General features: G+C 34.9%; 1 protein-coding gene across 1 annotated transcript in view; it reads left to right on the forward strand.

Moving 5' to 3' along the window:
* Positions 1–24,679, forward strand: part of SPAG16 (sperm associated antigen 16) — a 920,765-nt gene that overhangs the window by 474,521 nt on the left and 421,565 nt on the right. Inside the window, exon 12 of the mRNA XM_045806664.2 lies at positions 1,259–1,444. Within this exon, the coding sequence (XP_045662620.2) occupies positions 1,259–1,444 (186 nt within the window). The remainder of the gene's footprint in view (positions 1–1,258; positions 1,445–24,679) is intronic.

Here is a 24,679-nt window from a genome sequence, read left to right on the forward strand (position 1 = left end):
AAAGACAGTTTTAAATATCTATTAGTGAATGACTACCTGTCATAGAGTCATTTTTTTTTAATTCTGCTAATCTGAAAAGTAAAATTGATACACTTTACAACTTTAATGAGAACTTCTTCACTTTGTAACCCACCTTTCCTTCACCACATTTAAACTCTCCCTCTCCAGTGGTTGTTTCTCCCCTGCACTTAAAAATGTATTTCTCTCAGCATAAAAAGAAAAAAAAAAAGCAAGTAAGCACACACTCATCTTGATCTTGCCATTTCCTCTTTTGGAAATACTGAGTACCTTTCCCTATTTTTTTATGCATAACTTCATTCATTCATTCATTCATTCATTCATGTATTTATTCATTCTGGAAGCATTTGCTGAGTACTTCAATTAGTCAATACTAGCTCTTGATGCCATTGAAACAGAGAGAAAAAACAGTTCTCAATAAAAATTGCAGGAAAAGACTACAAATAAGCAACTCATTATATTCAGGGAAAGAAAAGTTACTAAGAGAACACATAGAAGGAGCGTGCAATGCAGAAGGATGTGAAGAAACTGATGGAATTAAAGTTTTCTTGGAATTAGTATTTTACCAAAAAGTCCTAGATGTTTCTGCTCATGTCATTAACACCCATTCATTTCTTAAACTAGCATTCCACTACTTGAAAGTTGTTGCTTTTTTAAACATCTACCAATGACCTAAATGGAAAACCCAATGACTCATCCTCAACTACTCAACTCTTCAAAATCTTTCCTCTCTCAAGTTCTAGCTCAAAATCTCATTCCTGGTTCACTGCTTTCAGCATCAGAACTGCATTCCTGGAGCATTTAGTTAATCCAAACATAAAAAATGCTGGTCTATTGTTTTATATCGTATAATGTTTTTGAAATGATCTTAGCCAATGTCTAAAATTTCATCATTCTGAGACTACATTATCCACAGAACTTAACACATAGCCCCAAAATAATACATACTAAAAAAAAAATACTGATTTAGTGAATTAATCTGGAAGAATATAGAAGAATTAATCTAGAAAGTGTGCAACAGCAGTTTGTCCTATCAACTTGAATTACTGAACAATACAAATAAGTATTTAATTGTATGGAGTCAAATAAGATAATAAGATTCAAGCATTTAGTATATCATTAGAAGCAAAAACAACTCAGATTACACATACACCCAAATTACTGATAGCATATAACCACTCATAAAAAATAATCACAAATTAGCTTTTTAACAAATTACCCTTTTTATTCTTGCAAATAGTGGCAACAAATTGGCTACTTCAAGTGGTGATACTACAGTTAAATTATGGGACCTGTCTAAAGGCAACTGTATTTTGACCTTTGAAGGACACAGCCATGCAGTATGGTCCTGCACATGGCACTCCTGTGGTGATTTTGTGGCTTCTTCCTCACTGGATACAACTAGCAAAATCTGGGATGTTAATAGGTAAGAAGTACTTTAAACATTATTAACTCTCTACATTGATAAATATACATGGGTAATGTTTTTTTTTTTCTCAATGCTACCACCAGGAAACATTATAAAAAACTTGTTGCTTGATAAATTATAGAAAGCTACTGAAATAATCTCTGTGAAATCCATTTCTAACTCTATTAATCATTGTAGATATAATAAGTCCTTTCTAAATGTAAATATAAAGATCAAGCCTATGTAATAGGATTAGAATTGTTTCATTGAAAGCTGTTTGTTTTAAGCAGGAGAGAAAAAAATACTTTAAAGAATTAGAATTTTAGTTCTCCCTTCCACAGGATTGCTTTATTATCAAACCTGCAATTTAATAGACATGAATATAATAGAGATAATTACTTGCTTTATGTTTAATTTTGGTATAATATTTTCCCAAATTAAATGTTTCTTGTCAATTCATAAATTGCAAGAATTAATGTAATTTGATGTATGCAAAGTCCTGCACAATAGTGAAAGGATATAGAAGCTTTATATTTTTATCTTAACTCAAGACAGATAAATCTATTATTTTACAGTGTCAGATACCTCCCATCCATGTATTTATGTATGATATTATATCCTGTTAGGTATAAAAATAGGATACAAAAAGCTTCTATCAAATATCCTGACTGCTTCAGCTAACTAAGGGACTATAAATCATCAGTCAGACTTCTGATCACTTTAATTATTGAAATAGTGCCCAGATTCCAAATATGAGTGATAACGATGCCTAAAAATTTAGGTAAACAATTGTCACTGAGCTATTGTAGTTTATTTTGTAGGAGAAAAATTGACTCACTGTGAAGGTAAACACTATTGATTTCGGGTTACAGGTAAAACAGTACCTTGAACAAACTCTTCCCGTTCTTTCTTGAATTCTGGGTAACATATTTAGGAAAGAGGGCAAGTAATGTGCTTGCAAAAAGTCAACAGTTTTTCTGGGAGGATTCATTGAAGGGGTATGCTCTGTCCTATGCATAAGCTGACTGTCTCCTAAGTCCATGTACCAGTTATTATGCTTTTGTTTCTCAGCACCAAACTTACTCTTCCATACCTGTTTTTGTGATGCTGCAGCTGGAACTTTGCAGACTACATTTTTGCTTTGTCAGCATACTCCCCGTTAGGCTTTGGCAATAGGGGGTGTTTGTAGGAGACTGCAAGGCTGGGGGAGAAAGAAGGGACTTGCTTCTCCTTGTCTCGTTCCTATGGGCTTCTTCAGGACCAGTGAGCATCACCCTAGCAACACTTCACCTCAGCAATCGCACTTTGTTCTTATCACAGCAGATAAATCCAGTTGGCAGTTTTTCTAATGCTTGCACAAAAAGCTGCATCATGCTGTCATCAGAGACATTAGCTCCAGCAAACAAGCACCCCCTCCTCAGAGGTCTGTGTTCCCAGCTCAGCATGGCCCCTTTTCTGAACTGAGGAACACCCATACCAGTAGACAAGTGCCCCTCGTCAGAGGGCTAAGTTTCAGTTCTACAGGCACCCCTCTTCAAGTTTCTAGGTTTCAACAATCCACCCTACTTCCCTTATTCACTAAGTCCTATGGATGGTAGCTCTTTCCTACAGTGGCAGTTCTCTTTTTCTCTACTTAATCATCTACTTAACAACTTTATACATAGGTAACAATCCCATATATTAAATTCTTACTGTTAAAATGATAGGTACAAGTTATGTCTCCTGACTTGACAGATACAGGACATTAATGAATAAATAACATAACCCACCTGAGTTATTCAGATTCAACTGAATAATGTTTGGCATATTCTGCATGGGAAAACATGGTTCCTAATAATATAATTTAGACCTATTTCTATCTAGAGTAGTGATAATTTAAGATGTGTTTTAATTCTCAAATGGATACCATTTGCTTATCTGGAGTAATCAATCATATGCAATTCTTAATTTTATTATGTTTTCTATATTATGTGATCAGATTTAATAAATATTTATTATAATAGTATACTGGAATTTAAAAAAACACTTTATTGATGTATGACATACAAAAGGCTGGACATATTTAATATATACAACTTGATGAGTTTGGTAATAAGTACACACCTATGAATCAGTATACACCACCACCAATCTATGACATAAACATATCATCACCTCCAGAAGCCTTTTCCTGTCTTCTTTTATTACTATTACTATTATTATTATTATTATTGACAAGAGCTTTTAATATAAAATCTGGCAAAATTTTAAATATACAATATAGTGTTGTTAACTATATGTACTGTGTTATACAGTAGATCTGTAAGACTTATTCATTTTCTATAACTAAAGTTTTAACACGTGTCGAATTTTAATTTTAATTTTTATCACTTTTGGCTTAGATGAAAATCCTAAGATTGTGGTGCATTCTAAAATATAATATATTTTCCAATGTTTTAATCATTCAGTGTTTAAAAAAACTATAGTTGAAAAATCAGTTCCCAATAGACTCAGCCCTACTTAGAATGATTTCAAACTTTTTGATCTAATGACTTTTCTCCATGATCCTGATATCCAGATATTATCTTCCAGTTGATGCCCAGTAGAATTGATATAACAGATGAAAATTGTTCCTAATTGGTGTCAAAAATTCTTTGTATTTCAAATTTGCCATCAATGTCAAGAGCTTACTTTCATCACCAAAGACAGACAAATATATATCAATTTTGAAGGTGAGGTAGTGGACAAATAATGGCAAATAAGGGAGAAATTGATTGTTTTTATAGTGGCTATTGATATATCTTTGAGTCATATTCAAAATACTGGGTTGTAATTTAAAGTTACTCATGGATCAGTACTTTGTAAATATGTCTAAAACTAGTTCCTTTATAATTTCATAGGTTATTGGAACTGGCTTATTGATTTAAGGGGAGAAGTTGGTAGGTAGGATGTTGGTGGCAGAAGTTGTGCTGTGCTGGGTCGTATACTCTTGTCCTGATGCCACATAGATTTTAATAAAAAAAATTATAGATTCTACTGTTCACCGAAGAAGGAGAAGTTTAAAATATATTCTTCTCTTTTATAATTTGCTTTTATCTTTGAGCTCCTGGCTTAGTCTTGGGCATTTTTTAGTTGATGTCAGGTCCCTAGCCTTGCAACTGCTCCTCAATTGAACATTACTTGCCAAAAGCATCCAATTAGCTCCTTATCAGAAAGTTGGATAACTGAGAATCATAATTAACATAAAAAATCCCAGATCAAGCCACATTTACTAAATGATAATAAGAATCTCTGAACAGTATCTGTGGTACGATTAGTTTGGATGCGTCAACACTCCACAAAGTTTCTATGAATAATTAGCAGGAGTATTTCAATGATCTTCTGAATGATTATTTATATAAAGCGGAAATTTATATGTGTTTCAATTAGTGATCATTGACTTCTACCTTAATTTTCAAATATATTTATTAAAAGTCAATCTTAAAGCACACATGCACACTTATGCACAAACACAGACACACACATTCTCACATACCATTGTATTCTAAGTAGGCTCTCCTTGGCACGCAGTAGTTCGGTTGCATGAATGATAAGAAATCAACATATACGTGTGGAGAAAGTGCTCTCCCTCCTCCCATCTACATTTAAACTAAAATTTAATTGTTCTGTCTTATCCTACATAAATCTATAAAGTGGTTAAAATGGGATAGGAAAATCAGAAAAGATCTCAGTCAGCTATAAAAAATGGCTTGTGTTTCTTTAAAGCATAGATCATCAATAAATATTCATAAAATGATCAGTGTTCCATTGCGTTACAGATATTAGAAAAATTTAAGACTCCATCACTACCTTCAATGAGATTATGAGTAATTTTTAAATGCAACAATATTGAAGCAATCAGAGAAAATGCAATGCTTCTGTAATTTATAATATCAGGTAGGGTATTCTGGGTGACTCCTAATTGCATTTCTCCCATGGTAGCTGGGTATTTGGCTGAGTGGCTCTACCAGACTATCACTCTGATATTTGGAAGGCAGACCATGTACCTGCTTAGCTTCTAGCTTGAGGGGAGGGGGTTGGAAAAGCCAAAATGTTACTGAATATAGCTGCCCCCACTGCTGTAACAAGATATCACACTGGCAAGAATTGAGTGGTTTAAATAAAACAAGGATGGAAGGACACAGAGGTGTTTGTAACACTCAACGGCTTCTGGACCCCAAACAGTGAGATATATATCTGCTCTCCTTATATCCAGGAGTATTGTTTCAGATGCCCTCAAGATTAAGTTGAGTGAGAAAAATAAAGCAGGTTTAAGAACTATGTTTAGAAAAGTAATTTGTGATTACTCCTGCCTTACATTGACTGGAAGCAAATATGTTGGAAACCTTAGGAGTTTTTGAGAGAATTTTATTGACAAGGAAGCAATGAGCCTATTCTTAAGAACCCTGACCCTTCAGACTCTTCAAACTATAAAACGGTCCTCAAGGCCCTGAACTTGCATTCAAAGGAAGTTCACTTCTAGTATTTTACAGTGCACAATGAAGGCACAGGCCATTGTACCCCCTTTAGACGTGCTCATAGGGGATAATGGACAAGAAAAAAACCTTCCATAAACAAAGCCAGAGGCCACAAAGAACCATGGGCACAGGAGCTCCTTTTAGGAAGAGAGACATGATTCAATCAAGGAATTTTCTTCAGTGCCATGGCAAAGTTCCTCATGATGCCTGCCCAGGATTCTATTACTATTTAGACTAGAGACTCTTGTGTGTTCCCCATTTTTCTACTTTTTGTACTGGAGTTTGTGTTGCAGTTATTCTGTCCTTGCTTCAATGTACATTCTTTGCGGTGATGGAGAAGGCAGAAAACTTGTCTATTATTTGGTTGGTCACCAGAACATGAGATGACTCTGACTGCAATGGAGCCAACTGTACGTCATGCAGAGATCATGCCATAAAGGAGTAGCACTTTGTGTTGTCTCCTTCGGTGCACAGGGTGGGAGGTCAGTGAGAACATGTGGAAGGAAGGACGGTACAGATGTTTGTTGGGCAAAAGGCCACACTGTGGCAGAGACTACTAGCTGTTCACCAGAAGCCACTCTCTTCTATTTCCATATTATTAGTTGGATGCCTGGCTGACTATCTAAATTTTTTTTTTCTTGGCCTCCCTTTAGTTGAGTGTGATTATGTTACTAAGTTCTCTATAACAGAGTATTAGTTGAAGTGATATGTGCCATTTCTATGTTCTTTTTCCCTTGTGGTGAGATGGGATATCAATGACAAGGACAAGAGTAATCTTAGAAGCCAATTACTGAAAATGACAGAGTAATCATCAGTCTGCTTGAAGTAAAGCCACCCCCATTCTCTACCTTCAGTTGGCCTGCAACATGCTCTGGACTCTTAAGCAATAAGAAATAAAACTTCCCTTTTGTTCAAGACACTATATTTCCAGTCTATTTGTTATAGCACTTTAGCCTGCCCAGTCCAAAATTAGGTACCCACGACTGTTTGTCCAGTGATATGTTTTCCCCTCATGACGTAGTAATAAGGCAGCCAAGACAAGCCCTGCCACTGTTCTCAATATTATTTGGATGGAGTGGTAATAGAAATTCGGTACTGGTAATAAATGTCTATTCAATTCCCTCTACTTTTTCTCCCCTTGCTCTTTCTATTTCCCGTCCTTAATTCTGTTGCAATACTGTTGGAGCCTCTAAAATCCTACATGCCAATAGCAATACCTTTAAGTTAAATAATTGGTTTGCATGGAAGTTAATGCCTGTAAAAATAGTAAATTATAAGACAATGTACAACTATTAAATATTAGTGTCTCCATTAGTGGGAAACTGATTCAATAATAATGATTTCATTTAAACAATAAAATACTGAGAATCTCAATTTTATAGTAGTATTGACTATATTTACTGACAAGAATCAGTCTTGCTGATTGCAGTCAAGCTGATAGAATAGAAATATTACTTTTCATGTAGTTGACCTTACAGGTTTGTTTTTCAAAATTTATTTTGAAGCAAATATGCATTGAGCACTCTGTTACTTGCATTGTTCTAGTCACTAAGCCATAGCAGCGAACAAAACTGACAAAAAGCTCCTGTCTTCATGTAGATAGCATCTATTGGGAGGCAGAAAATAAGTAAAAAAAAAATTACGTATAGTATTTAAAAGTCTCAAGTTTGGTAAAGAAAAAAATATGAAAGTTGGAAAGCAATGGTGGGCATTAGGAAGAATTGCAATTTTAAACAAGATGGTCAGGGAAATTCTCACTGTAAAGTTGATATTTGGGTAATCTGAAGTAGGTAAGACAGCAGACCAAGAAGATATCTAGAGGGGCGCCTGGGTGGCACAGCGGTTAAGCGTCTGCCTTCGGCTCAGGGCGTGATCCCAGCGTTCCGGGATCGAGCCCCACGTCAGGCTCCTCCGCTATGAGCCTGCTTCTTCCTCTCCCACTCCCCCTGCTTGTGTTCCCTCTCTCGCTGGCTGTCTCTATCTCTGTCAAATAAATAAATAAAATCTAAAAAAAAAAAAAAAGAAGATATCTAGAACATTTCAGGCTTTCCTTAGTAGTGAGCTCCCCTCTAGTGGTGGCAGGATTTCTGTGACTAAGGAGCAGGAAGGGGGCCAATGTGTCTGGAGTAGTGTGAGCAGATGAGTAAATGGCAGAGGTAGGGCAGTTAGTTATGTAGGGGAGCACATATGAGACAGGATCTTGTAGCTTATTTGAGTGACTTGACCTTTATTCTCAATGGGATAGGAAAGCACTGGAGGATTTTGAGCTGAACAGTCACATAATCTGTTTTACACTTTCACAAGATGACTCTGATTACTGTGCTGAGATGGCACTGTGGTAGGAGAGGGGTGGGGGAACAAAGATAACGCAGGAAGACTGCCTGGGAAGCTATTGCCACAGTCTAGGCCGAAGATGGTAAAGGTTTGCACCATAATGGGAATAGTGAGGAGAATAAGAATTTTTATATTCTGGATAGATTTGGAAGACAAAGCCAACAGGAATGCTGAGGAATTGTGTATTGAAAGAGAAAGAGAAAACAGATTACCCTGTTAAATTTTGAGACACCTGAAAATCGAAAGGTTCATTCTCTTTATGCTGGAACACTATCATGAACTTTATAAAACACTTTTCCAAGCAGATTCATCAACTGGCATTCCAGAAAAGGCTGTAGAATGAGGAATGCCTTCTCATTTTTCATCTAACAGGTGATTTCAACTGAAGAGACTTGAATGTTCCATCCTGCCCAGTAGCATTGCTTCCTTCTTAATTTAATAATTCATTTCCAATCATAACCCCTGGGCTGGATGAGATAAGAGAAATAGAAGGCTATGGATGAAGGGAACAGCTAAAATTAAGAAAAAGGAAATGTAAAATATTAAGATTCTCTTATGATGAGTTATCTTCTTTTAATAATATGTACTATTAATTTCTTCTGGGCAAATAATGCACCAATGTAGACTCTAAAATGGGAAAAATTAATTTTTATTATAAATTAGTAATACTAAGCACCAAATAAATTATAAAAATGGAGTTTAGTATTTATAATATACAATATTTCATTAATAATATATTTCATGTTCTTTATGATTCATTTGCAAAGTTGGATATATTAGAGATGAAGGACATATTGTACAATATTAATGGTTTTGAAACATAATGTAAGAAGTATTAAGACTCAAGGGCATGGATATTGGTATATTAATACCTGTCTGGTATTGTAAAGCCCCCCAGTTTGCCTTCTTTTACTTGAAAAGGCACCCAAGGTATATATTAATAGGCTGCTAAAGCAATCCTTGAAACATAATTATGTTACATTAAAAGGAATGGTAACATACTTAAATTGACCTCTTGTGATCAATTTATCCCATTCCATGGATAATAAATCAATTGTTACATGTTCTTGGATTTTTGTTTATATTTAAGTGAATAGTTTCCCCTTGAAATATAGGCTTTAAATTATACCTGCATATTATTGAACATAAATATATAGATAAGCATAAAAAATGAAAAAAACATATATTTTTTCACTCTCATCTTCACCCCAATACAGTACATAATTAATAAGCATTATTGAAGAAATACCTATTTCATGAAGAAAAATATGTTAAAGCTAGAGTTCTGATGTCATTTAGTAAATTATAGAATGATTTAAAAATCATGAAGCTCTCACAACTAATTTGGCTTTTTGTGTACGTGTGAAGAATGCTTCAAGCAACTCTGTCCACTCCAGTAAATTTGATGTCAATGTATCTTGGTTGATCAATAAAAGAGGTAGACATCATTAAGATTTCAAAATTTGGCCCTATATATTTACAAAACTGTTTAATATAAATGAGTTCTATAATTTGTATTTAACTTGTGCTAAATAAGGTGCACTCTCTGTTATCTTACAAACCAGCTAAACTGTTTATTAGAAATAATTTGGGGGTTCCTGGGTGGCTCAGTCAGTTAAGGGTCCAACTCTTGGTTTTGGCTCAGGTCGTGATCTCAGGGTCGTGAGATCCAGGCCCAAGTCAGGCTCTATGCTCAGTACAGAGTATGCCTGAGATTCTATCCCCCACTTTCTCCCTCCCTCTCTGCTCCTCCCCCTGCTTGTGCTCTCTCTCTCTCTCCAAAATAAACAAAATCCTGGAAAAAAAAAAGAAATAATTTAGATGAGTATAGGTGAAACTAAGGATATTCCAATGAGTGCATATATGTATACTAAAACATGATATTTTATTACTTTATTCCCACCAATCAAAGCAAACAATTTAACATACAAAAAATGCAACACCCTTTTTTCATCCCCACCAAAAAAGATCTGGTTAATAGATGAGTTTTAGTTCTCCTCAGTGCTAATGACTAAAAAGGTGTAGTATATTTCTTCATTAATATATATTAAAATAAAAATATATATTAAAATAAAATTATCTATAGCCATAGTATACATGAAGTAAAAAAGTAGAATCACATGTATTTTTATATTTAAAGTTTGATCATATATGTGTGTGTATGTATGTGCATGTCTACCCACATTGGTGTATGTACATATTTTAGTATTAATGCTGTGAGTTTAAACATTTAGCTCAAAATTAATTTTAGAGTTACATAAATAATTGACCATCTTAAATATTTTATGTACCTAATCAAAATATTTATTTACCTAGGCTTTATCAATGACTACAAAACCAACTTGTTTGAAACCCATTTATTTGAGACAGCAAAAACTAAGTATTATCGTGCCCCTGACATATTGTTTTGAAATTACTGAAATGGTTTTCATTTAGAGTAAACTCTAAGATTTGATTCCGTTGTTACTGAAATGAAGTGAATGTCCAAACGCATCAAATCAAAATAAAAGAAGTAGACTAGATGATGTAAAAATAGCAAGCAATAAAAATATAGGTGGAATTAATCTACTTTCTTATATAAAACCATATTATTAGATGGGAAATACTGCCTATTTGGATAATAATGAATTTGTTTTCTTAAATTAAACACTAGAGAATATACTTTTCATAGAAATTTCAAATAATTTAATATGTGTCCTGCATAGAAAATGGACCAGACCATCTTTAGTCAAAAAACATGGAATGATTATCCCCTTGTCTGGCCTTTGGCCACCTCACAACCTAGAATGGGTCCTGCAAGAAGTGATACATCTAGGAGTAATTTCACTTTGTAGAAAAGTCATTGCTTTTCATTTGGCCTACAACTTCTTAATTCATTTACTAGATTAGACCACAGAATTGATAAAAATTGCTTTCTTATTTAGAAATTGATTATTTATTCTTTTATTCCGTATTTACCAACTATGCGCCAAGTCATATCCCTGGAGCTGGGGATATAGTCCCGAACTGGACAAATAAAGCTGTAGTCCCAGTAGAACTTACCTTATGGAAGGTGCCACTGATTAGCCACACATTATAAATTATTAGAGGAGCTCTCTACTTGGCCATTGATCTGAAGATTAATTCCTTAGCTCTAGAGATGCAAAACGACTATCATTGAGAGTGACTGGCTTTCTGAGGTGTTGTGTGTCTTACTTCTCTATTTTTGGAAAGAACTATAGTCTTAGGAATAATAGTCATCAATGAGGTGCACATTTAAAACGATGCGGAGTATTCTCATCTTTATAAGGATGATTTCTTTCATTTGCATTTGAGTTTTACTAGTAGCCTATAGGTTCCCGTAACACAGAAACATCCCATTTAAGATAGTTTAAAGCAGTTTTCACTTGAAGAATGAACTTTTCTGTGATGATTCTATTTCAGTTTGGTTTGGGATTATTATGTCAGTTTGTTTTTGAGATAACACCAAGTAAATTATAAAAATTGAGCTTAGTGTTTATAATATATATTTCATTGGTAATATATTTCATGCTCTTTATGATTCATTTGCAAAGTTGGAGATAATAGAGATGAAGGACATATTGTACAATATTTATGGTTTTAAAGCATAATGTAAGAAGTATTAAGACTCAAGGGCATGGATTATTGGTATATTAATACCTGTCTGGTATTGTGAGATTGAGTTTTGAGTAAGGAAGAATATGGTGAATTTTAGAATAATATACATTAGCAAGAAACAATCTAAAATGCTATTCAGCAATAACAATTAGAAACAATTATAAGATGTGTTTTATTTATTTGTTTGTTTATTTTTACCTCTGGCTAGTAAAACCACCTAAATTATATAATTTCTTGAGTATACTGACAGATTCAGAGTGGTCCAAAAATTGTTTTTTCTCACTCATGCTAAGTAATGCAGTCACTTAAAAATTAAGCTTGAAAGGGTTGAATGAGTTATATATAGTTATTTTATGTATTTTTCTCTAAATACATGTCCCAGTAAAATTTCTTACTCATAAATTTAAGATTTAAAGTTACTGTTGGAGGGGCACCTGCATAGCTCAGTCAGCTGTGCATCTGACTCGATTTTGGCTCAGGTCCTGGTCTCGGGGTTGTGAGACAGAGCCCGTGTTGGGCTCCGCACTCAGCTCAGAGTCTGCTTGAGATTCTCTCTCTGTCCCTCTGCTCCTCTCTGTCTCTCTCTCTAAAATAAAAGAATAAATTTTTAGAAAAAAAATAAAGTTACTGTTGGAAATTCATGGTGGTTATCTAAATATGCATTTTAAAAGGTGCATCATTTTAGCCTGGAAACACAAAATATATCTTTATATGAAAGCCCTAACTACTGTAAAAGAGTGAGCATTTGACATTTTTTTCTTGATTATCTTTGTCCAGATTTCTGACAAGTTTATAGAAGCATCTGATGCTTCCCATTTTAGAGATGATGTATAACTTTTTTGTTGTCTATTCCTGTAGTTATCATGTGACAAATTAAATTTGCTTTTTAGAGAATATTAATGTCAGTAACTCCAGAATACATTTAACTTATTATTTTACATATATGAATTAATATATCATAGGTATATGCAAAATTACAATAAATTAGATGTCCATGCACCAAAAATGCTGCCTGCAGCAATGCTTAATATTCATTATGAATTATAAATTTCTTACACAATAACATTAACAAACACATGTTAATTATATATGCAGTCATCTTTACTCCTTGCTCTCTTTTCCTCTTACTCATTTCTAATCAGACTACAAAGTCCTAGACCTGAGGCTTTCAGCCATATCTCCAAAAATAAATTAACTCTTTATTATCTGAATTATCGTGGCTCTTAATATTTATATTCATATCCTTACCACTAAAATTTACCTAAGGATCCAATCCCCAAATTGGAACGGATTGTTCAGTGTTCCTTTAGAAGTTATTGGGATTAATTCCACTAGACTAACAGCCCTGTTTATTTGGATTACCTCAATAAACCAGCTATTATATTCTAGATATTGTCCATATATCTACCAATCAGACTTGATCTCTCATTTACCTCTGATATCCTACTGTATGTTTTGGAATTTAATACCTGCTATCAGCAAAATATTCTATATCCTCAGTATCTTCAATGTATTCTTTCATCTTCTTGCTTAAGCTGACCCCCCTTGAGGAGATTGAGTCCCCTTTTTGAGTCCCCTACCTTCCTCCTCTTAATCCTTCCCTAAAGATTTATATCTCCTCATGAATATTAAGCATGGAAAGCATGTAAATCCTATCTTTGAGGAGCAAACATAAAATGTACTTTAGAGTTTTGCACACATCACCATACATTAATTCATCTATATAAAATAGTAAAAGTTAAAATTGCTTGCAGTACTGACACAAATGCCACCTACCATAGAACCTTGCTGTTTATTCACTAATATGTTCTTAGTCCCCAAACAGAGCTTGGATCCTACCGGGAAAGTAATAAAGATTTGTTTAATTAATGCATAAACTAATGGTTTATGTTCCCACCATGCTTTTCACAGTCAATTCTACACCACTTTTCCTTCCTCCCACCTTCCCCAAACCACAGCTTTATAGAAGCACATGCTTTGAGACTGTACCATTAGCCACTTCTCCATTTTATAGTCATATACTTAACCTCCTGGTCATCCCCTTTATATTTTGAATAATTTAGTTCATGGTTTACTGTCTTCATTGAGTGCAACATCAATATCCAAGCAAAAAATTTATCTAACACCTTGGCCTCTGTTTCTTCATTCCCTTACTTCCAACAACTTTCAAATTTTGATTTTTAATTTTTTGCTCTATAAGCACCATCTTCACTCTCTCTAGCTTGTATACTCCAATATTACCACTCCAACAATTCTTTCCAGTGGTATTGGTAATTCAGTGCCTCCACTGTTTTGTTTTTCTCGCCCTTGATAATTGCCTTCTGTTCCCTTCTTACCCAGAGTGAATCCCAATATCCATCACAGTGACTTCACCTTCCCACATAGCTTCAATTCCCTTGGCCCTCCTTTGCTCCATATTTCTTGTCTGTCAAAACCCCAATTCTGGTTAAGCCAAATTCTCTACCTACTCTATGCCTGTACCTGGTAAGCTAAGCGTGACTAGAAAAACAACAACAACAACAACAACAACAACGGAACAAATGAAACATGCTGACTGGTTTCACTTATTTATAACATCAGTTCACAAGTTGAATCCTACTGCATCTATTCTGTTGATTAACTTTCTACCATATGAGATGAATATTTCATACCTTCCTCCTCTATCTTCAAATCCCTAACAGCTTCCCTATTCCTTTTTCCTCTCAGCTGATGATCTGGATTTTTTATTTCACTAAGCAAATAGAAGCATTTGGAAGAAAACTTTCGAATCTTCCCATTACCAAGTCCATCAGTAATTTAGATAGATAGATAGATAGATAGATAGATAGATAGATAGATAGAGATAGAGATAGATTTTTTTCCCCTCTCTCTTTCTCTGCAGGTGTTGGCTGGGTGGTTGTATTCTGGACTGGCTTGCCTGGACTGGGTGGTTCAAGATGGCCTCATTCACATGTCTAAAGCTTCAGCTGGGGCATCTGGGGTCACTCTCCCTGTGGTCAGCCCTTCATCCGCCAGCAGGCTTGCCTGAGTTTCTCCATATAGTGGCAAAAAGAATCCAACAGCAAGAAAGAGCAATCCCTAATGAACAAGAACTTGTTCAAATCTCCTCTTTCTAGTACCCCATAGACCAAACAAAATCACATAGCCAAGACTAGGGTTGGAGGAGACTACCCAAGAATGTGCATTTAGAAATAGGAATAATGGCAACCATTTTGCAAATAATCCATCCTCTTTCTAACCCTTTATTCCTCTCATAATCATCCCCTTGCAAATATAAATGTAGTATCTATAGTACTTATATTTTAGCTATATTTTATATCACAGAATTCAGTTCTTCAGTTGACCTACGTATTTAAATACACTTTTATTATCAGTCTAGGAGAAAATGGAGTCTGACTTTTTGTTCCAATTCTTAGAAACAAATTATTGGAGAAAGTCTTACAAATGCATTGTTGAAATAATTTCAGCCTTCTCTGTTCAGTAAATTTAAAAAAATTATATTTTATTTATTTATTTATTTGACAGAGAGACAGAGCACAAGTAGGGAGAACAGCAGAGGGAGAGGGAGAAGCAAGCTCTCTACTGAGCAGGGAGCCTGATGCAGGGCTCACTCCTAGGACCCTGGGATCATGACCTGATCCAAAGGCAGATGCTTAACCAACTGAGCCACCCAGGCACCCCAGTAAATTTTAGATGATTCCCTATTACGTTTTGTAATTTTTATTTTCAGTTAAATACTCACAATAAGTTGCGAAATGGTAGTGTTCATGTACTCTTCACCCAAATTTCTCCAATGGTAATATCTGACCATTATATATTATCAAAACTAGGAAACTAACATTGGCACAGTATTATTAACTCAAGCACAGTTGGATTTCACGTTTCTACAATCAGTTTTATGTGTGTGGGTATATAATTGTATGAAATTTTATCACATGTGTGAATTAGAGTAACATAACAACATAATGAGGACACAGTTTTTCCATCACCATAAAGAAACTCCCTCCTGTTTCCCCTTAATGATCATACTGTTTCTTGAATTCTAACCCTTGGCAACCACTGATTTGCTCTCTATTACCGTTACCATCAATTCAGAATTGTTATTTACATTGAATCATACCATATGTGTCCATCTGAGTTTGGCTGTATTTCAATCAGCAAAACGCCCTTGAGATTTATTCAACTATTTTGTGTATTGATAGTGCATTCTTTTTTATTGCTAAACAGTAGTCCATTCTATGGATATATCACAGTTTATCTCTTTGTTCCTTGAAAGACATTTTATTTACAGTTCGGGGATAGTACAGATAAACCCGCAGTAAACATTATTGTGTACAGATTTTTGTGTGAATGTAACACTTCAGTTTGGTAGGATATATGACTAAGAGTGCAATTGCTGAGTTGTATGGTAAATAGATATTTAACTTTATAAAAATCTGCCCAACCATTTTCCAGTGTAACTATGCTATTTTACATTCCTACTGGCAATATATGAAAAAGTTCCTCCTCATTTTCATCAGAATTTGGTACTACCAGTATTTTTTTATTATCTTAACCATTCTAATAGGTGCATAATAGTGTTCATCATGGTTTTAATTTGCTTTTCTCTAACGGCTAATGATGTTGAACATGTTTTCATGCACTTATTTTCTATCTATGTATCTTTTTTTGGTGAAATATCTGTTCATATTTTGGCTCATTTTCTAATTGGATTATTCATTTTCTTGCTGTTGAGTTTCTGTTGAAAGTTCTTTAAATATTCTTTTTTTTTTAAAGATTTTATTTATTTATCTGACAGAGAGATAGAGACAGCCAGCGAGAGACAGAACACAAGCAGGGGGAGTGGGAGAGGAAGAAGCAGGCTCATAGCAGAGGAGCCCGATGTGGGGCTCGATCCCATAACGCCGGGATCACGCCCTGAGCCGAAGGCAGACACTTAACCGCTGTGCCACCCAGGCGCCCCTCTTTAAATATTCTGAGTGCATATCCTTTGTCTGAAATTCTGTGTGAGATTTAGGTTGAAGTTTTTTTTGTCTGTTTGTTTTGTTTTTTTGCTTGTAAATTACCAATTATTCCAATACCATTTGATGAAAATTCACAGACAAATACACAAAAAATTATGTGCCATTTATTCCTTCACTAATACCATACAGTGTTGATTACTATAGCCCCATAGTAAGTCTTAAAATCAGTGTGATTCCTTCAGGGGTATTTTCTTTTTCTTTCTTTTCTCTTTTCTTTTCTTTTCTTTCCCCCCGCCCCCCCCCCCCAAAAAAAATTTTTGGCTATTTAAGTTCCTTTGTCTTACTAACTCTATTCTAAAATCACTTTAGCTGGTTTTCCTGATCAATAAGTTGCCATATTCCCTGTCTAGTTAAGATCTGTAGTTTTTTTTTTCCCTTCTGACCCTCACTAGTGTCTTATTTATCCCTAGTTGTTTTTTCTCCTAATGCTTCTCCTAATTAAATTCCTCATAGACTCTTCTCTAATAATCCACCCTATGCTTTTTTCTTAAAATTTCAGTTGAAGTATACTCTCTTCTAAGAAGTCTCCTGGCCTAGCCTCTAATGGCCACACTTTTCTTTCCTATTTCATTTTCCTTATTAGAGTCAGACTGTGAGTTTTTAAGGTCTTAAGCACACACAAAAAAATCACTCCTCCCACATATAATTAAAAATGAAAACAAATAAAGATGTGCGTAAAAGTCGATCAAAATTTGATTTATCCCCACAAAAACCCCTTCAATGCTATTCTATTTACTTATACTTCAAAATATAAAACTCTTAAAAAAATTCTCTCTCTTTCTCATTCTTTTTTCCTTTTTCTCTTTGCCCTTTATCCTCCTTCCTATTTTGGTGCAGCTGCTTTGCTGGTGCCTTAGGCATATGCTTTATCTTTCTATTGGGTAATCCAACACTGGCTTTTATGAATAATTTGTTCTATGTCATAAAGCATTCGTGTTTCTGCTCTAGTTGTCTTTATCTTTGTTGTCCTTTTGCCACATCATAATCTCCTGTTTTCTGTACCTTTTGAAATACTCTCTGTAGTCCCTACTAGTTAGCTAATGCCATGTTACCTCATGGTTAGCTAATGCCATGTTACCTCATCTTCTGTCTCACCTTTTCCCTCAGAATCTAATCTTAAATCCTTGCCCCTTTCAAAATAAACAGTTACTTTCTATATTCTCCCATATATATTTCTGTTACAGTTGTTCCATGGATTGTAAGTAGTTAAATTCCTCCTTTGTAACTTCTCTCTCTTTAGAAAGATATATATATCCTTCAGTGCCTGAATTTAAATAAACAGTTCCATACAGTTTCTTTCCATTCATTACCTTCTGCAGTAGGATATCTTTGGCCTTGTCCTCACATAGCTATATTGAATGGGAACTACATGTGTGAACAAAATGTAGCCTTTTTTCGGATGACACAGAAATATATAATGTTGGATCAGAAGTAACTGAATCTTCTTTCACTGCATATATCTGTAGTTAGGTGACATGAACTGGCACATATTTCTTATTCATGAGTTCTACTACATGAGAAGGAGGATTCACCTGAATCTTAAACTGTTTTAAACCATTAATGTATTCTAGCTTGGAATTAGATAAGCAGATCATATTATATCAAAGGAAAACTTCACGCAATGGCTGCTTCACACACATCAGGCCTTCTCATTTGGATTCCTGCTCTTGTGGCCTGCAGCAATCTTTGCAAATGATCTGTATTTCTCTTTATTCTTCAAAGAATTAAGAAAAAATGAGATTTTGAAAAAAAAGAATTTACACTATCAAATTACTTTTTTCTCTCCATGTAGTCGTAGTTGTTTGTTTGTTTGTTTGTTTGTTTGTTTGTTTGTTTTGGGGGTCCTAACATGTGTATGCTGTAGGGAGGGTCTATAAACAGAGACACACTCCTCTCACGTTTAAACCCTTCCCCTTCATCTTTGGTCTGTTTCAGAGGGAAGAAGAACACAGGACATAGAGCCCTGTAACAATGTCTTCTCCTGAACAGAAGGTCTCCAGGGCATTGCACTGAAGTCAGTACTTTCTAAAGTGTCTTTGTGCCTTCCCAAGGCATATAAAAAACACTATGTAGGATGGCATCTTGTTTGCTTTAGAAATGAGTTGTTTTTTATTTCTCCTTTGGCAGTTTTCTTCATAATACCTTTGGCATAAGTTGGTTAATACTTATTCTTGGAAATGCTTTTATTTTAGTGGCTAAGACTTTTATTATTTTTATTTTTTTTTAATTTTTATTTTAATTTTAGTTAACATACAGTGCAATATTGGTTACAGGAATAGAATTCAGTGATTTATCACTTACACAGAAACACCCAGCGCTCATCACAGCAAGTACCCTCTTTAATACCCAATACCCCATCTGGCCCATCCCCTACCCACCTCCCTCTATCAACCCTCAATTTGTCTTCTGTAGTTAAGAGTCTCTTATGATTTGTTTTTCCTCTCTCCTTCCCCCCCACTTCCCATATGTTCATCTGTTTTGTATATCTTAAATTCCACATGAGTGAAATCGTAGGTATTTGTCTTTCTCTGATTGACTTATTTCACTTAGCATAATACATTCTAACTCCATCCAAATGGCAAGATTTCATTCTTTTTGATGGCTGAGTAATATTCCATTACATATATGTAATATGTATATACCACATCTTCTTTTTCCATTCCTCAGTCAGTGAACACTTGGACTCTCTCCATAGTTTGGCTATTGTTGATAATGTTGCTTTAAACATCAGGGTGCATGTACCCCTTCAAATCTGTATTTTTGCATACTTTGGGTAAATACCTAGTAGTACAATTGCTGGTTTGTAGGCTAGTTTTATTTTTAACTTTTAGAGGAGCCTTCAAACTGTTCTCCAGAGTGGCTTCCAACCAACAGTACAAAGGGTTCCCCTTTCTCCCCTTCCTTGACAAAACCTGTTTCTTGTGTTGTTAATTTTAGTCATTCCAACAAGTGTGAGGTGATATCTCATTGTGGTTTTTATTTGTATTTTCCTGATGATAAGGGATATTGGCCATCTTTTCATGTGTCTGTTAGCCATCTGATTGTCTTCTTTGGAAAATTGTCTATTCATTTCTTCTGTGCATTTCTCAACTGGGTTATTTGTTTTTTGGGTATTGAGTTTGATAAGTTCTTCATAGGTTTTGTATACTAACAGAATTATATAAATATATTATCAGAAATATCATTTGCAAATATCTTCTCCCATTCTGAAGGTTGTCTTTTATTTTGTTGATTGTTTCCTTCACTATGCAGAAGCTTTTTATCTTGATGAAACCCCAATAGTCCGTTTTTGCTTTTGTTTCCTTTGCTTTCAGAGACATGTCTTGTAAGAAGTTGCTGTGGCCAAGGTCAGAGAGGTTGTTGTCTGTGTTCTCCTCAAATGTTCTCCTCTAGGGTTTTGATGGTTTCCTGTCTCACATTTAGGTTTTTCCTCCATTTTGAATTTATCTTTGGGTATAGTATAAAGTGGTCCAGTTTCATTCTTCTGCATGTGGCTGTCCAGTTTTCCCAACACCAACTGTTGAAGAGGCTACCTTTTTTCCATTGGATATTCTTTCCTGCTTTGTCAAAGATTAGTTGACCATATATTTGGGGGTCCATTTCTGGGTTCTCTATTCTGTTCCATTGATCTATGTGTCTGTTTTTGTGCCAGTCCCATACTCTCTTGATCATTACAGCTCTGTTATATAGCTTGAAAGTTGGAATCATGATGCCTCCAGCTTTGCTTTTTTTTTTTTTTCAAGATTGCTTTGGCTATTCAGGGTCTTTTGTGGTTCCATACAAATTTTAGGATTGTTCTAGCTCTGCAAAAAACACTGGTGGTATATTTATAGGAATTGCATTAAATGTATGGATTGCTTTGGGTAGTATAGGCATTTTAACAATGTTTGATCATCTAATCCATGAGCATGGAATGCTTTTCCATTTCTTTGTGTCTTCAGTTTCTTTCGTAAGTGTTTTAGAGTTTTGAGAGTCCAGATCTTTTACTTCTTTAGTTAGGTTTATTTGTAGGTATCTTATAGTTTTTGGTGCAATTGCAAATGGGATTGATTCCTTGATTTCTTTTTCTCCTGCTTCATCATTGGTGTATAGAAGTGTAACAGATTTACCCACATTGATTTTATATCCTGTGACTTTGTTGAATTGTATCTGTTCTAGCAATTTTTTGGTGGCATCGTTCAGGTTGCTGATTTGGATGCTTTTTATTTCTTTTTGTTGTCTGATTGCTGAGGCTAAAATTTCAAATACTATGTTGAATACTAAGGGTGGGAATGGACATCCTTGTGTTGTTCCTAACCATAGGGCTCTCAGGCTTTATTTGATGTTCTTTTTCTAGTTTCTTTAGGTGTAAGGTTAGGTTGTGTATTTGAGACTTCTCTTGCTTCTTAAGGTTAAAGGCCTGTATTGCTATATACTTCCCTGTTATGACCTCCTTCGTGCCTTTGCTGCATCCCAAAGGTTTTGGACTGTCATATTTTCATTTTCATTTGTTTCCATGTATTTTTCATTTATTATTTCTTTAATTTCTGGTTAACCCATTCATCTTTAGTGGGATGTTCTTTAACCTCCGTGTATGTGTGGTCTTCCAAATTTTTTCTTGTGGTTGACTTCAAGTTTCATAGTGTTATGGTCAGAAAATATGCATGGTATATTCTCAATCTTTTTTGTATTTGTTGAGGCCTGATTTGTGACACAGTATATGATCTATTCTGGAGAATGTTCCATGTGCACTCAAAAAGAATGTGTATTCTGCTGCTTTAGGATGAAATGTTCTGAATATATATACACTATATAATCGTTTTAGTTCTAGTTCAGGCATCTTACTTATATCTGTATTGATTAAATCCCTGACTATAAGTTCTACTTCCTGTTCTTTCTTTTGGAGTGAATTTCTCTCTCGGGTTATTTTTTTTCAGAAAAAGAAAAGAAGAATGAAAAAAACAAAACAGACCAACAAAATAAAAAACAAGAAAACTAGATCTGGGTGTGTTTTTTCCACTTATTAAAAGAATCTAGATTAAAAAAATTTAAAAATAAGATAAAATGAAAATAAACAAAAAATAAAATACATTTAATGTATATAAATTAAAAAATGATAATAAATTTTATTAAAGAATTGAAAAAATAAATGGAAAAAAATAATAAAACAAAAAATAAAAGTAAAAAGGAAGCTTGATCCTATTTCCCTGAGAGCTGAAGCTTTGCAGTACTCTGATCAGTAGACTTGGTACAAGGGAGTTGTCTGCGGTTATCTTCTGGGGGAGGAGCCTGTTGCACTGATTCTCAGGTGGACTCGTCTTAAGGGAAAATGCACCTCCAGGGCAGAAGGGGGAGGGGCTTGGTGTAAGGGTCTCCGGCCTCCACTACGTGGCACTGTTTTGCTCCTTGAAAGCTTTCAGTGCTGATGGATGTGATGAATATTGATGGAGCTGAGAGTTCATGCCCCCAACTCTTCAGGGAACCCTCACAGAAGAGCAGTCAATCACTCCTCTTGTGTCCCCAGTTTCTGTCAGAACCCTGTATTCACCCTGCCTGTGTCTGAGCTTTTTTATCTTAGGCACGCAACAGAGTTTCAAAACTCCGAATTCTAGGGACTCTTATGGGGAGGACCCACGCTTATCCTCTGAGGGAGGTCCTGCCATGGTTTTGCCATTTGCTGGCTGTCCCAGAGAAGTGGTGGCACAACTGCACAGCAGTTCAGCGTTTATGGCAAAACAGCAGAAAGTTGGCACCAAGACTCACTGCTCCCAACTGGTGTCCCCACTCCTATGCTTGGGAACAGTGCATCACGTTAGTGCCATCCATTCTTCTTGTGACCCAGGGCCTCCTCAGACCATGCTGTCACTCCTGGGACTCTGTCCCACTTTGCCAGCTCAGCACCTTTACGCCAGGCATGTCCCCCACCATAGCAGACTTCTAAAAGTTTTGTGCTCCTCTACTTATAATAATTTGCAGTAGCCTCCCTAAGCAGGGCTCCCTTCCTGGCACAGTACCCACAATTATATCTCCCCCAAGTCAACTCTCTGCACCTCCTACCTTCCAAAAGGTGGTTGCTTTCCTACTTGCATGCTTGCAGTTTTAGTTCTCTCAGACCTCCAATTGATTTCTTGGGTTTTGAGAACGCTTTGATAACTCTCTAGATCCGTTCGAGGGATGAGACAAGCTTAGGGTCCCCCTACGCTGGCGTCATCTTAATTCCTCCTTGCTAATGGCCAAGATTTTTTAAATGCAGTCCCCATATTCAAACATACAAGACAATGGGGCTCAATTTCTTCTATTTAAAATTCAAGATTATTTCATGTAAACTCTGTATAAGAAAATTGAGGAACATTTTGGGAACTATAAAATCTATTTTCCTTTATATTTATAAGAACCTGTAGTAAAAATTTGGTTTGTATGATGACACAAAATAAATATTCAAAGAGGAAATATGAATAATAAGAAACTGAATTTTAAAATCATTCTAAGTATAGCAGAAATATAGAGTGTATATGAATTTAAGGTTACAATAGTAACAGTTTCCTTTAAGGTAGAGATATGTTCAAAATCAAGATAGCAACATAGCAAGGCTGCCATGACTTCTCTAGTTCCTAATTTAAATAGTTACACAATATACAAAAAATAGAAGTACATAAAACAGAAAATATGATAAGAAGCAAAATAATATCACAGCAAGTCTTAATTTCCACTCTTAATATGACTTATTTATATTCTTATTTTTTCCAGAAAAGATTTAAACGAGCTTACAAGGATGAACAAAATATGACAAAGGATATAAATTAAAGGTGATAGAAAGGATAAATATTGAGAAGAAAAAATGGAACCAGGAATATACCAAAATGCATGCTGTAATAACTCATTTGCTAATGCTGAGTCACACTTTGAGCTTTAAACTTTCAAATAGCCAGGAAAGAATTTTTCTTTCCATTTGTATAACTGAGAATGTTTGAGATACACTCAAACCAAGTATTTAGGGAAAAAACTCAGCACAACTATTAGTACTAAGGGAGGATTTTAACTGATGAAGCTCATCAGAGAACATAGGCAGGTACATTAAATGGTCTTCTCAACAATATCCTTATAATAGGTACAACAGTAAATTCAAAAGGGTAGCTCCTCATAATGCATAAATATATTCTAAGAACATCACCTATGGTCAATTTATTTAAGGATCCAAGGGTGATCCAAGGGATAATCCAAGGGATTACCAGTAGGGAAATACCAGAATTCTCTTCAGAAAATTGTTTTGAATCAATTTTAAACTATAGAGAAATTCAAGAAAACCCAAATATGATAATAGAATACAAAGACACACTGAAGATAAATTAAGAGCATAGCTGATAGTGCAGAAAGTCAAAATAGTGATATGGAGGACACAGATTAAAGGGCATTACAGAACAAAAAAAAATACATAAAATGTTTCAAGGGATTATAATAAATAAGGAGAATAGAAAATGTGAAGCTCTAAACTCTAAAGACAAACATTTTCAAGGAGGGTCTGGAGGTGGGGAATAGGATAAATTTAATAGATTAATCATAAGGATTTCTGATAACAAAAGATAATTGTAAATTACTCATGGAACTCCTTTGGTTTCTAAAATTTCTATTAAAAGGATATAAAAATAAAATTGGATCAGCACTGGAAAACCCCATGTGCATAGTCCATTATGTGGATACACCACATTTTTTTATCTATTTATCAGTTGATGGATATTTGAAATGTTTTCAGTTTTTGACTATTATAAAGTATGCTGCTATGGGATACTTGTCTTCAAGTTTTT

This window comes from Ursus americanus, chromosome 1 (assembly GCF_024610735.1).
Source record: "Ursus americanus isolate L20-20 chromosome 1, mUrsAme1.1.p, whole genome shotgun sequence".
NCBI lineage: Eukaryota > Metazoa > Chordata > Mammalia > Carnivora > Ursidae > Ursus > Ursus americanus.